At 35.8% G+C, this 15381-nt stretch overlaps 1 protein-coding gene across 3 annotated transcripts in view; it reads left to right on the forward strand.

The window, feature by feature from the left end:
- LOC149536665 (calcium and calcium/calmodulin-dependent serine/threonine-protein kinase-like) overlaps positions 1-15381 on the forward strand; it is a 232273-nt gene that overhangs the window by 176653 nt on the left and 40239 nt on the right. For 2 of the 3 annotated variants that reach the window (XM_089807064.1, XM_089807065.1), the window contains exon 7: positions 12149-12208. In XM_089807064.1, the coding sequence (XP_089663190.1) occupies positions 12149-12208 (60 nt within the window). Of the gene's footprint in view, positions 1-12148; positions 12209-12404; positions 12448-15381 lie in introns of all 3 variants that reach the window. The other variant, XM_089807066.1, reaches the window with a different exon arrangement.

A 15381-nucleotide genomic window follows, 5' to 3' on the forward strand; every position in this document is an offset into this window, starting at 1 on the left:
GGGAGTTGAAGATATTTTTCTTGCATGGGTTTGATAATGCGATTTGCATTATTCTTTATATTTTTGCATATATTTGTTAAAGGTTATTATGCTTTAAAGTTGTTTCATTCTATGATTAACTTAAAGCTAATAAATCTTAAATTGCAAGTTTTAAAATTAATGCAAGAAAATAGGGATAAATTCTTAAATAAAAGACTTCTCTTTATTTTATTTATTATTATTCTTATTATTTTTATTGCATTGATACTTAAAAAATGTAATTATTATTTTTATAATTGATATTCTTATAAATCAATTATTAAAAATAATAAATATTCATGCAATTAAAATAATAATAATAATAGAGCTAAGACAAGTAAAAGAGAAGTCGGTATTTTTTAAAAATGCCAAAATTCAAGGGGGCAACTGCAGTTGATTTTGGAGATAACTGAAGATTTCAGAATGTATTATGGGGTGATTTTTGGCAGTTTGGGTAGCTTTTTCTAGTTTTTCTCATGCATGGACAATGGAACCTCAGTTTGGGGTATTTTTGAGCATGATTTTGGAGTTTTAGTGGTTTTTAATAATGAGTTAACTCATTATTTCGACCCAGCTTTTCTGCTTTGAGGCAGTTGTATTGTTTATATATACTCTTATTTTTGAGGAAGGGGTCAGATTTTGAGGGAGGACGCTTATGTGATTGCATCCTTAAGTGTATTTTTCTATATGATTCTGATCCATTATGCAGATTTACTGTTTTGAGGGCCTTTGAAGGAAATAAAGTTTTTCATTGGAATCAATTTTGGAGTTGACAGATTTAGTTGTGTGCGTTAAGGTGATTGATGTTATTAAAATTGTGTTTTAAAAATAGGCCTTTCTGAATGATGTCTTATCTTGTACCTTCTTTATCTAAATAGTTGTTCATAGGTTTTGAGTTGTGTTTTCAAGTTCATAAACCTTCTCTTAAATTATTAATATGAATTAGCGGATCTTCAAATAAGGTTTCTTGTGATTATCTTGTCAAAAACTTTCATTGTGTCTCAAGTATAGCAGTAATCTGTGTTGTCAATCTTGGTGTATCACCTTATTTCTTTAAGTTTTCCGTGTTCTAAGTTATCTTTTTACCCTTTTCCATCTGAAAGTTTCACATTTCCATTAGTATAAGTAAGGTATAAGATATATCATACAGGAACCGGCCTAGAATCCGGAGGTTCAGCCAAGTTATAAGTTACCCACAACTTTTGGCTGATCCCATGTTTCTCCAAAATCGCTGCGAGTTTTAGGACTTAAAGAAAATTTTCAGGGTGCAGATTTTGGAGATAACAACCACACTTGCCACTTGGTGTTGTCCCACTGCCAAGTCCCTGAGTATCCCTCTAGCTTCTCTATCAACCTTGGAACTTGTGCCAACATCTCTAAATCCCGCTAAAGTACCTGGACTACCAACACCCCTATCACCTACAAAACCAAACTGTATCTCACAATCTTTGTCCCTAGGTGAAGAAGTACAACCTCTATGGGCATAATGCACACCAAACCTCTTGTCACCATCTATAATTATTGAATACCAAATGCTGGAACAAATGTTAACAATCTCTTACCCAATTTCTGTAGGCTAGAAAGAAACTGCTTTGATACCATTGTAAAGACCCTATATAGTCTCTGACTTAAATGCGGATGATATAGAATGATTTCTTTGTACTTTTGTGTTTTCTGATTTTATTTCATTTTTTAGAGTTATTTGCTTTTTTAAAAATTTGGGATATAAATGCTTCAAATAGAAATGCTGAAAACAATTACCAAATTGAACTATGATTACAAAATGCTCGATGGTCCAATGAATTAACAACAGCTGGAAATTATATAAATTTAATTTGGAACCTATAATTTTCACAGTGATGAATTTCCTTGGTTTAAATTTCTTTGCCAGTTGATCGCAACTCTTGGGAATTACCAACAATCCTTCTTAACACCCAATGCTCGTCTCCAAATTTGTGTCACAAGTCATCTAGTTCGAATGCATGCCCTTAAAACATGAATTATAACCCAAGTATTGTGTGCAACCCCAGCAAAAGAGATCGTAGGTCTCTTAATGGTCAAATGTGACCCTCAATTTTAGTAACAGGGCTCCAAATATGTACGTAGGCAACTAGATTCAAATTGTCAACCACCAACTCCGAACCTCAGCCTATCCAAACTTGATCGCAGCCTAAAAGGTATGATTGTAGATAATAATCGGGTTCTAGAACACTACTTGTCTGTGATTAAAAAAACCTCACAAATGCCCAATAATTCTTCAATGCAAATTGTAGTTGTAATTGGTTGATTGCAATAAAAATTCTCTCCAAACACAAACAACTCCCTTCAACATTAATGACTTCTTAGGTACAATAAGAAACAATAGAGAAGCAATGCGCAAATTATTATACCTCAACAACAATTTGCAACTCAATTTTCAGAGCAATTCTCAGACTTCAAAATCCTCAACAATTATCAAAAACAAGGTAATATTCATTGGATGCCAATTTTCAAAATGAGAGTCATATTTATAGTCTCTTTTGTGCAACTTGACTTCAACACTACACCTTTCACTAAGGAGGCTTCAGCTTCACAACATCACTTTATAACATAAAGTGCATTACTATTAAAAAGTGCATTTATAATTATAAGCCTTATGCAATAAATATGAGTCCCCAAACCATTGTCCCAACTCTGCACTGCCAAAATAGTAACTGGCCAAAATTAGACTTACTACAACTAAGACCCTCAAATTCAGTTGTCAACTCACAAGGGTCGTGATGGTGAGCTGACCAACCCTGGCTCCTAGAACCTTCTAAATTAGGGACTTCACAGTCCTCCCTCCCCAAGATTGCTTGTTCCCAAGCAATTGCAATCTAGGGTGCTGAACCCTAGGCTCCCAAGTGGCATCCTCATCTGGTAGGCCTAGTCACTTGACCAAAAACTCTCTAGTAGTCTCTCCTTGTTATCAAGAATCACCTTAGGGATTAAGTCAAGTCTCCCCTCATCATCTAATGGTGGCAACACAAGAGATGGGACCATGTCTTCTTACAACCTTCTTGAGGCACAAAACATGAAACACATTATGTACCCTTCTATCATCTGGCAAATCCAACTCATAAGCTACCTTGTCAACACGCCTCACCATGCGGAAGGGACCATAATAACAAGGCTTGAGCTTCTCAACTGCACTCGTCCTCTATTTGATTACCTCTCCTAGTGACCAAGAAAGCATCAATAAAATTATGGGTGGCACCTATGTCAAATAGAGAAATCACATCTTGCCTTGCTAAAAGCCCACGCATCCTAAAAACTCCTTCCTTTCTCATGCTAGAAAGGTAGGCAACCTTGAGGTTTGAATCATCCACCTCATCATCATCATCTCCGACAACTCTATGAGCATCATGATGATAATCAACTAGCTTCCCTATAGGATTAGATTTGTCCTCATCATTGTAAAACCACTCCATCATCTTATTTTTTCCCTTAGGCTTAATAGGACAATCATGAGTGGCATCATACAAACCCCTACAATAAAAACATAACTTATTCCTCCTCAAATCATTAATGATATCCTAGTCTAAAGGTACATCCATAGGACACTTAGACTCAAATTTCTCCTCCCTCCTAGGAGTTGTCCTGTCATAAGCTGTAGTAGAAGGCTTTGAGACAAACTTGCCTCTAGGTGTATTTGACTCCAAGTTCCTAGCCTTCTTCATCTCCTCCTACCATGAAGGTGGGTCTAAGGACTTAACCCAACTTCTAAGTGGTTCAGCTAAGCCCTCTATAAACATGACTCTCCTCCTCTTAGATATGTCATATAATATCATAGAAAGTCTATGAAACTCACTAATAAACACATCCAAACTAGTTGTTTGTTGTAACTAAGCTAATTCTCTAAAGTAGACCTCAAGATCCTTCCTGTTGAAGCGATCTATCAACTTGTCAACAAACTCTTGGTATGATGTTGTCTAATCATGATGGAAGGAGACTAAATTGTGATGCCACCAATCATGTACAATTCCATTAAGGTGTAAAACTACAAATCCAATAACATCTTCCTCAATCATGGGACATAGTGAGATAAGTGTCAAGTTTGTGAACCCAAGCTCTAGCGGTCACTCTACCACTCTTATCAAAATGAGCTAATGTCATCTTACTGGCCACCTCCCGTAAATCTATTTGCCAAGGAATGCTAGCACTTCTAAGTCAAATATCTGTCAAAATTCAAGTTCTACTTTATGACCTCTAGGAGAGCATCCTAGTCAGCAAAATGAGTAACTACATCTGTGAAGGGTGCAACCTTAGTCTCAATGCTGACTCCATCCAACTCTGGTCTCAAGAAGGTGGATCTTTATGGCCTATCATATGCTCCAATGTAGCCTATCTTGTCCACACTATTGTCAATCCTAATCTAGTCCTCTGTCCTGTGTCTCTGACCAGCCCTAGACTTGTCCTCAACTCAAGGTTGATGAGAACCAACTAAATGATCTCAAGCCTCTCCTTACTTTGTCCTCAAGGGAGTGCTATCCACTACAGAGAGTTAGAAAGTTGCTGCCGCACTTCTACCACCTGATGGTATCCCACCGCCGAGTCCCTAAGTGTCTCTCTAGCCTCTCTGTCAACCTCAGAATTTGTGCCAACATCTCTAAATCTCATTGAATTGTGTGGACTAACATCTTTGTTGCCTATAGAACCAAACTGTATCTCGGATTCTTCATCCCTAGGTGGAGAAGTACAACCTTGACAGGGATGATGCATACCAAACCTCCTGTCACCGTCTATAATTACTGAATACCAAATGCTTGAATAAATGCTAACAATCTCTGAGTCCAATTCCTGCTAGTTGGTAGAGAACCACTTTGATGCCACTATAAAGACCATTTCTAGTCTCTTACTGAAATGCTGATGAATTAGAATGATTTTTTTGTACTTTTGTGTTTTTGGAATTATATGCCTTTTTAAGTTGGATTATAAATGCTTCAAATAGAAATGCTGAAAACAATTACCAAACTGAACTATGACTACAAAATGCTCAATTGTGCAATTAATTAACAAGTGCTTGAAATTACATATAAATTTAATTTGGAGTTTGTATTTTGTACAGTAATAAATTTCCTTGGTTTAAATTGCTTTGCTAGTTGATCATAGCTCTTGGGAATTACCAGCAAGCCTTCTTAACTCCCAATGTTGGTCTCCAAATTTGTGTCACAAGTCATCCAGTTCGAATGCAGACCCTCAAAACATGAATTATGACCCAATTATTGTGTGCAACTCGAACAAAAGACATCACAGGTCTCTTAATGGTCAAACATGACCCTTAAGTTTAGATCGCAGGATTAACATGAACGCAAGCCACTAGATTCAAACCACCGACCCCCAATTCCTAACCTCAGCCTATCCAAACTTGATGGCAGCCTAAAAGGAATGATCATAGGTAATAATCAGGTCCTCAAATGTTGTTTTTCTGTGATTAGGATAGCCTCAAAAATGCCCAATAATTCTTCAATGCAAATCACACGTGTAATTGGTTGATTGCAACAACAATTCTCTCCAAACACAAACAACTCCCTTCAGCATTAACCACTTCTCAAGTATAGTTCGAAACAATAGAGAGACAATGGGCAAACTATCAACAATAATTTGCAACTCAATTTTCAAAGCAATTCTTAGACTTGAAAACCCTCAAGAATCATCAGAAGCAAAATAACCTTCATTGGATGCCAATTCTCAAAATGAGTCATTTATAATCTCTTTTGTGTAATTTGGCTTCAACATTACACCTTTCACTAAAAAGGCTTCAGCTTCACAACATCACTTTATAACATAAAGTGCATTTATAATTATAAGCCTTATAACTTATGCAATAACTATGACTCCCCGATAAATAATCTCATCCTAAGCAGATGACCAAATGAATGACCATCGCCACTACGCCAACTCTGCATTGCCAAAAATAGTAACTGGCCAAAAATAGACTAACTAAAAATAGCAAGTCTACAACTAAGATCCTCAATTCCAACTAGTCAATTCACGAGGGTCGCGATGATGAGCTGACCAACCCTGGTTCCCAGAACCTGCTAAATTGCAGACATTAAAAATTTCAATATGCGTAAAGGATATATGATGGATTCATTATTTTAATTCTATAGTTTATGAACAATGATAATGTTCCTTTCAATTACCATTTTAGATATGTTTTTCTTAAATTGTATTTGACATAAAACAAATTCTTGCTAACGGCTGGTGTTTTATTTTTATTCGCAGCAGTTTATTTGGGATAAAGTGAGGTTAGTTCCTCAACAATACATTTTATCATATGAAAAGAAAAAATATTATAAGTATGAGGAACAAGGAAGGAATCACCTAATAAGTTTGTATTTCTATCTGACACTAATGATTACATGGACAAACCCTTGCATAGAAGAAAACTAGCTAGTGCGATTGTTATTTCTGCCATGACTAACCAATTTCTCAAGGTAGTAGTATCCATTGCAAATAAACAATGTAACTTTCTCATTAATAACTATGTGACTAATGTATAGCATCTATGGCAACTCCTATGACACAAATTTTGGATAGAGAGGGGTTGTATCTCAATATGTTGCAGCTAGGTGCTCGTCGTTTTTGACAATGGTGGTATATTAAAATGCGATATATTGGGGCTAGTGCTGACAGTAATGTGGTGCATGTTGAAAATGGTATCATCTGGAACTCTGCTTGAGTCTTACCTAGAGGAATATGTGTAAGTTGTTAGGTCAAGCTTGGGATCAGGCTCTAGTTTATGAGTTGTCAAATTTTACTGGGGGAACTTGATTCATCCATATACAAACATATAATAGATAACAAATAAAATATATATACATATATGGAGCAGTAGTTAAGTGCATAATACATCATTGTGCTAACAGTTAAATAACATAGCAAAATGCACTCTTTTATCTATTAATGTTTTTTATTAAAAAATAACAATGTTAACTATTAATAATGAAACAAAACTGATCAAATACCATATGGGTTATCAAAATATCATTATCCTTCATATGATGTGGTAAATGGACCACAAATAATGTCGCTGGCAGTGGCACTAGCACAAGCATTAGTAGTGGTACTAGGATTCTCAATCTCATGATCACTAGGTAGCTCGTGGTCATCATCAACTCTAAGTGCAGCAAGGTGGGAAACTGAATCATCAGACTTGGCACGCCCCACTCCTTTGTCTTACCTTGTTTGTTGGTATTTTCTTTGTGAGTGAGGAGTCACAAGTTTGAATACACTAAGACCAAGTTCTCTACCTTCTTAAGGTGTATTCTATTGTGCTTTATTGAGCGGATGGAGTTTGTGCTCCAATTGTTCTTGAATGAAGATGAACTAACAACCTATTGTGATTTTCACTTTCGAAATTAGATAGTTAAGAGTTACGAAATTTTTTTTTTAATATCACCAATAAGAATTAAGAGTTAAGAACTTAGTTGTAATAATATTTTGAAGGCAAGAGGTTGTAGGTGTTTGTATGATTCTCTATGGAAGTACCAACATTTATGAGCATAACCCTATGCTTGTCCCAAAGAGCTTCAAGACCACAATTATTTGTGCTTGCAAAACTCATGAAGTCGGTCCTTATTGCAAGCTAAATGTCTTGGGGAAAGAGTCTAGGAGGGGCTAAGTTGTGTTGATGAGTGTTTTATAACCACACCAACACAAAATTAAGTGCCAAAGGACACTATCATTACTAACCATTACCAGCCATATCAACACCATCAATATGATATATATCAATGATTAAGAAACAGTTGAACTTAAGCTTTTATTAATTTCCAGTTGCCCATGAGTAAAGTACAAGTAGTATGGATAAAGGGAGAAAAGTTCATCCAAAATTTCTTTCATTTAACTAAATTACTTAAAGAAAATTCTTAACTATGTTTGAGAGATGAAAGAACCATGCAACACTCCAAAATCTTCACTAAATCACCTAACTTTGATGATTTATTTGAATCTTGGCAGCATCAAAATGAGTTGGTAGGTCTAGCACATCATTTGCATGACATGCTTCAATAGCTTTGCTTGCTCTAGTGGTCCTGTGCAAAAACGCCCTACTCATTGCACCTTCAACATTGTATCATAGGCTGCCACTTTGTGTTGTACTAAATGTGTCTTCTTGGCGTGATATTATTGCTATTATTATTGTTGCCTCGCCTATTGTGTTGGTATCCTCCTAGGGAGGTATTGGAGTTGGTAGGTCTTGGGGATGTGGTGTGTGGGGTTGCTTGTTTCCCTCTCAAGAGCATTTGAGTGTTCCTTACCTTCAGATTATATAGGCACTCTTAAACTGAGTGTCCAAGAAACTGACAGATGTCACAAAATGATTTTTGGGACAGTTAGCTCTCGTGTGTCCCTTTCTTTTGCACTCGGTGCACCAAACTTCCATGCTCTCCTTTGTCTTCTTTGCCCTCATTTCCATCATCATCTTCATCATGTCTTTGCAAAGTGCTTGGATTGTCAATGACTCTCCATTACTGTTGTTGTTCGTACTATCATCATCACTTACCTTCTTTTTTCCTCTTGATTTCTTATTCTCACTTTTGATGTCCATTGCCCAGTTGCACACCTCCCTATATGAAGATGGAGGTGCTACCTTCATTTCCTTCCGAATCAATGGTGTTTGTGCTTCTATGAACAATCTCTTCAACTTGTTAGTCGATCGACTATCTAGTTTACCAGTTAGTTCCTTTAGCCTATGATGGTAAGCTTAGGCTATCTAGTTTTTTCCTTAGCACATCTTATGCATTTCTACTACCACCTCATCATCATTGTGGAGCAGTCTACATTTCTTCTCAAAGGCATCTTGCAATTCATTCCATGCCTTGCCTATCGCTACAAGGTCTGTATAACAATTGACTACTATACCCCTAAGGTGGTTGGAAATGCTTTCAACCAATTGTCTTCATCATTAGGATTGTTGGCTTCCCATATGGTTACACATGTTTTACAGTGATAGGCGGGATGCTCAAATCCGTCACCGTTGAATCTTGGGAGTTTTTGTTTGTGTGGGATATTTATCCTTTGCATCTACACAACACCTTGTGCATCGTTGGGTTTCGGTGGGTCAATTTCTCCTTTGCATACTTTTGCTTTTGTTGCACCACCACACTCGCACAAGTCCTTTTCCCTTCCACCACTATTGTTCCCACCATGATAGTGCCAATACTCCCCCCAACTTGGAGTCTCTAGTTGTGCTAACCCTAGCCTCGGATCTCATTTAGCAATACTTCCTATATCTTGTAAGGTATTCTCAAAGAGGTCCACCACGTCCCCTTCAAGCTCTTTTTCCTTGTTACTGTCCTCTGAATGTACAAATGGTTCTATTGGTAGAGATTTTCTCTCCTCACTGTCAATCATCTGTACCCACGTGATGGCCGAAAGTGGCAGTTTGTGTGTTATATCCTCCCACTCCAATTGTGTGGTTGATGTTTTAATGTTCGCACAAGTGTTACTCCATTTGTGCAAATTGAGAGATCTTTCTGCCAATTGTTGCAATTGTTGTCATCTTTGTGTTTACTCTTAGATCCAGAGTGATCTCCTTAGGGCAATTTCCACTTCCTTCTCGGTTCATGCCTCTTCCTTTATATGCCTTGTATCCTTGATTGGTAGAAGGGGCATTAGTTTTTGGAATTGGCAAAGGTGCAATGTCTACTTGTGCCTCATGTTTTCCCCTTCCTCCATTCTCTTCTTTCGTATTGTTGTAGTATTTTATGTTGGCATCATTCTTGTTCCCTTGCCATATGTTCTTCTTGGAATCTCAACAATGTGTGATCCAACTATCTTGGAAGGCTATCCAGATGATTATACACTGGAGCATTCACCATGAGTTTGACACGCACCATAACAGTCAGGAGACTCTACTCTACCTCTCACTGCATGTACTCATCTATTGTTGTGTCCTATGCATCAGCCAAGTCCCGTGTCAACTGGTCATCTTGAGTCACTTTTGTATTGTCCTCCACATTGTTTTCTATCACTACTACCTAATTATCAAAGGTATGACCCATTATGTTGTCATTTGGCTTATCTTTCCTCATTCAGACCTTCAAGTTCAAACCTAGGCAATGATGCCAAAATGTTAGATGCCTGATCTGAGATGTATTGCCAATATAATGCAATTATAACCATTCAACATATAGTATTAATCAGAGAGAATTAACCAAGCGCGTACAACATACAAGGAGATATAACAAAATGATATGGCTTTTTATAACATCATAGTTTGCTTCCACAATTAGAATGATCCCTTGTTTCCTTCCATCATGGATACAAATAGACCTGACAATTAACCCCCAAACCGACCTAACTGGCACCATTTGGAACAACTATTTTATTATTCTACCCCTTATCTAACAAAGTATTAAAATGGCATAGTAGCCACCTACACTTACAACTTAACAACATGAAAATCATTATGATGAATGTACTATCCCTTTCAATTCTGAATTAAATTTTCCAATTCCTTAACCTGAGAATCTTGTCAAACACTTGCACACGAGATATATTGCAGATCTAAATTTTGATTTCTTTCTAAATGCCAAACTTTAATAGATATACGTACAAAGAACTCCAAAATATCTAACAATGAAGATGCAAATGTTTTTTGTATTTTTTTAAACATAGCATTGATTACAAATGAACAAATATGCATCTACAACGATAAGAGATTAGGGCAAAGCCTGCTATGATTTTCAATGATATTCTAATCCCTTTTGACAACTTTTTTATAAGATTCTGATATAAATCAGATTACAAGACTTCCACAACTTATTTCTAAACCCCTACAAATGCCCTATGATATTCAGATCTAACCTCAATGCAATGCAAATGTAAACGGATAGGAACCTGGAAACTGCCCAAAAAATCTACTTTTTATTGTAGCGACAGTATTGTAGAAAAAATATTGTACCAACGACACTGTAGCAAAAATACTGTAGCAGCACTATTGTAGTGGCGACACTATTCACCTTCAGCTACAGGAAAGTCTTTCAACTCTTCTAGAATCATTAACCAAATATCCCAACTCAACTGCAAGATGTCTGGAGATTAATATCAGACTTATTTCTTCAAACTTTACTCCTCAAATCTAGCCCTAGGCCACAAATTTGGCACAATGAAAAGATTGATTGTCTTCTCCAATAGTTGCAACCCTTCAGAGGATCTTTCACCACCTCAGTTATGCGAATCAATGGGAGTGTTTGTTCCCAATGACCAATGTAGCAAATTGCAAAAACCCTTGGCTCCAAAAGTTATTAGGCAAAGTAGATGGCAACACATTCCATCCCCAACAATAAGGCTTCCTTCCATATTTATTCATTTCCTCCAAGAGGTTGGCCTCCCTCTAGAAGAAATAAAATTAATATTTAGTTTCACTTTCTAGAAGATTCAGCCTTTCTTACAATAATAATTAATTGCACCTAAAGTAATATTAAAAATATAATTAATATAAAGAGCAAATATCATAGGCTACAAGAAGTTTGTGGGTGCAGGAACCCTGTAGTTGCCAGATGTTTGTGGCTGCAGGAAGACTGTGACAACAGTAAGAACTGCCCACATGACCCTCTCCTCAACACCTTGGTCTACGAGGGTCCAATTATAGGCCAAACTCCACTAAATCTGAGTGCTAGTGAGAAGGGGACATTACAATGTATATCCTAACCTATAACATGAGAGTAAAATGCCAAATAATAAATGAAGCTTAATAAGAACTTAAATAATTTGTGGATGAGATGGAGAGCCCTTTAACTTTTGTTGAAGTTCTAGGGATATGGATATGGATTAACTAGGGATTTTTGAGATTTGTAGAATACTATCAACTATCAAGGATCAACAACTAGACTTATAATATTTCAAGATGTCAAGTGATACAATTAGTGGGTGTGCCGAGATAAGGAAATAGGTGCCATAAACATTCATTCCATGAAAAACTCCATTGATTTGTTAAGTTATATTGCTTTTCTATCCATGTGAAAAAAGAATAACCTTAATACGGCTTAGGTCACTATTACTAAATATTGTTGTGCTCATATGTTCATGAAAACCTATTGAATCTTATGCCATTGACTTATAAAAGTTAACATATTGACATATGATGTTGTTCTTTTGCCAGATGTATGATGCGGATCAATCAGGATACATATCAAGGGATGAGCTGGCTTGTATGCTTAGGGTATGAAGCTTTCTTTAAATCATATGCACAAATGCTTCCATTTTTCTATTCTAATTATCTGTATGCAATTTTTTTTGGTGATTGAGAAATGACCCCAAGTTACTTTCCTTTATCTATTTCATGTTCAAACTAGATATAGGTCAAATGGTGGAGACAAGCAAGAAATAGTTTGTTGACTCTAATTTAATCTCTGCAGATTGGAAATGGTGAAATTGTATTAAAAAGCTTGTAACTACGGAGTAAGAACCTTACTTTCCCCATATGTCTTTAAGTGACTTGAGTTTAGGCATACTTATTTTCCATCTACACAAGGTTCATGTGTTGTTTCTTGGTAAATGCTAAAGTACACCACAAGTCCATCTAGGTTGTATTCATATATGCTTCCTTTCTGATTCATTCCATAAAGAGTGACCATTATGAGGGGCTGGCTCAACTGCCAACCCAATTAAACAGTTTTCTGCAACCCTAAGAAACATTATTTCCAGCTAAAATTGGTAGCTGTATACGAGTAGGAGATATCCAAGGAAAGGGATGTGGGAGGCCTACATTTTGTCCCAAAACATGAAGCATACATAAACATGTGAGGCTCCTCCAAGGCTACTTCTGAGGTTCTTCTGTAACCAAGCCTCACTAATGCTATATTTACAACGAGTAGCCAAAATATGAATAAATCTCTAATTGTCTAGCAGTTACAACATCATGCTGATTGCTAACCTTCTAGCATAATTTCCTTTTCTCGTTAACCATACAAAAGGACACAAAACATTAATGAAAACAACTGGTAGAGATATAAAACTAGGACCATAGCAGTTGAGTGTGCTCCTTGAGGTTGCTTTTGTATTCAATTGCACCCCAAGGATAGCTTATTGTCCTGCCAGCCATACCTGGCAGGTAAAATAACAGTATGAGAAAGATGATACTGGATGGGAGAGTGATTATAAAATGGCTCCATCCAATCTGACTTTTCTTCTATTACTTGTCCATGTGCCTTTAATAGTCATACCTTTCTATACCTCCATATTTTGCGTTAGCCAAGCAAATTATATGAATTGTTAAAGGGACATAGGTTTTTAATTAGCACTATTATAATTATTCTTAAGCATGTTGGCACATGGATGTTAAGATAGACTCCCTCAATGACATTCGTAGCTCCCAAATCAAATTAATGTTAAAAATAATTAATTATTATGACTTCTATGGATCTATTTGCTTCATTCTCTCAAGTAGTACCTGTTAACACTAGTTAAATAACTCAAATGTAATCCATCTTGTTAAGTATTGTTATCAAATTATCAATGAATAAGTAAAATAAATCTGTTGTAGCTGACTTGGTTACATTATAATTGTTGTTGGTATAGGAAGGATGTTATTCACTTTTGGTTATCTACAAGGCTAACTTTGTAAATGTCAACTGTTTTGGTCTCCTAAATAGCAAGTAAAAGTTTGGAGAAAGTGCATGTAATGTCCCCATTTTTATGAGCATAAGAGTTTGAGGGATTAGCCTATTATTGTGTCCTTCGTAGCCTAATTATTATTAGATAAAAAGTCTTTTGAGGCAGAGGCTTGGTTTATGGAGGTTCATGTTTTCTCCAAAATTCCATATGTTTTAGTTTGGTCTTTGCTTCGCTTTGATTGGACTTAGTTTGGGCCCAGTTTCATATACCTATTTATAATAAGACTGAAGTTGATAGGGACAGACTCTTTCTATTTTTAGAAAGGCACCTTGATTAGCAATGAATGCATTGGGTTACATCCTGGTTCTAACAGAATCAATAAATGATGAGTATCTTTGGAGTTATGACATTTTAATTATTAATAAAGTAATATTTTATTAATAATTAATTAACAGTGAGGCAAGATCCTACAACACAATGGTAACTTGTGAGCCTCACATGTGGGAGGTCTTGGGTTCAAATCTACTCGAATTAAAAACATAATAATAATTAATTACAAAAAACAATAATAATTAATAATTAATCTAGGCTTCGGCCCATTATCAATAAAAATTAATCATAATAATAATTAATTAAAAGTGCAATCATTAAATGTTATTTGACTTTATTATTAAAAGAGGCTATTTAATGATCATAAAGTCAAATTATAAGTGCATATGAGGAATAATCTAAAGTGTCAATTTAATGGGAGCTGTAAGTAATTCCTAAAATGTACCTTGTAATATTTTATTGTGCACCACACAGAGGGAAATAGTAAAGTATTACATTTCAAATATACCTCAAAAGCAAAAATAAATGGAAATCATGTGAGGTGTGAAGGAAAAGCTCCAAGGAAAATTTAATGAGGAATTATAAATACCTTCAACAGCCAAAATTTAATTCATTCTTGATGCATTTAATATTTTGGAGATCTTGATTGAGAGGTTTGTAGAAGGGTTTTAGAATTCCAAGGTCTAAAGAATTTATAATTCTCCAATATCCAAGCACTTTGAATTGGTTGATCTCTGCCTGTGAATTGTGCCAATGTTGATTTCATCCAGATATTAAGATTGTCAAATTAGATAAAAATTCCAGTGATTGAACTCTGTTGTAATTGCCAGTGTAGATGGGTTCATTGTTAGCAGAATGTAGCAATAAAGTATAGGTGGCATGTGAGTTTCAGGTGACTGGTTCATGAAGGGGCAGCAGCAGTCTTTTAGAAGGTTGTATTATCAGAATTGATGTCAATTAGATTACAGATTGCTGCTCCAGGTTCTAATGTAGTTATTTATATTACCTTCCTCGTGCATTGCATGACATTGTAAATATGTTCATAGATGAACGGTGAAATGTAAATGGCATGTCGAGTTTTTGTAGAAATGTTCATATCTATGTTGCATGCCAAATGTTTGCATTAGTGTCTGTGAGCTGTAGGTATCCATTTGTCACGTATTGGTTTTATATTTGCATTTTGGGAATTGAAGGGATGAATGCCAAGTGTTCGTGAAAATGTCCATTGACTGTAGGTGCACTTTTTACATGTAGAAATCATATGTATGATTCAAAAGAACAGAAATGATTGTATTTGCATTTTAGTTTTTGCCTAAATATCTTGGTAATAATTTGCGGCATTTAAATTTGATTTAAAACCATTCCAAGAAAGCAAAAATGATCTGAAAACAAAAGACAGCAAGATAGAGCTTGTACATCTGAAAAATGAAGCAATTCGATGTTTGTCAG

The sequence above is a fragment of the Cupressus sempervirens genome, chromosome 10 (assembly GCF_028749045.1).
Source record: "Cupressus sempervirens isolate cs-2001-9-10 chromosome 10, ASM2874904v1, whole genome shotgun sequence".
Taxonomy (NCBI): Eukaryota; Viridiplantae; Streptophyta; class Pinopsida; order Cupressales; family Cupressaceae; genus Cupressus; species Cupressus sempervirens.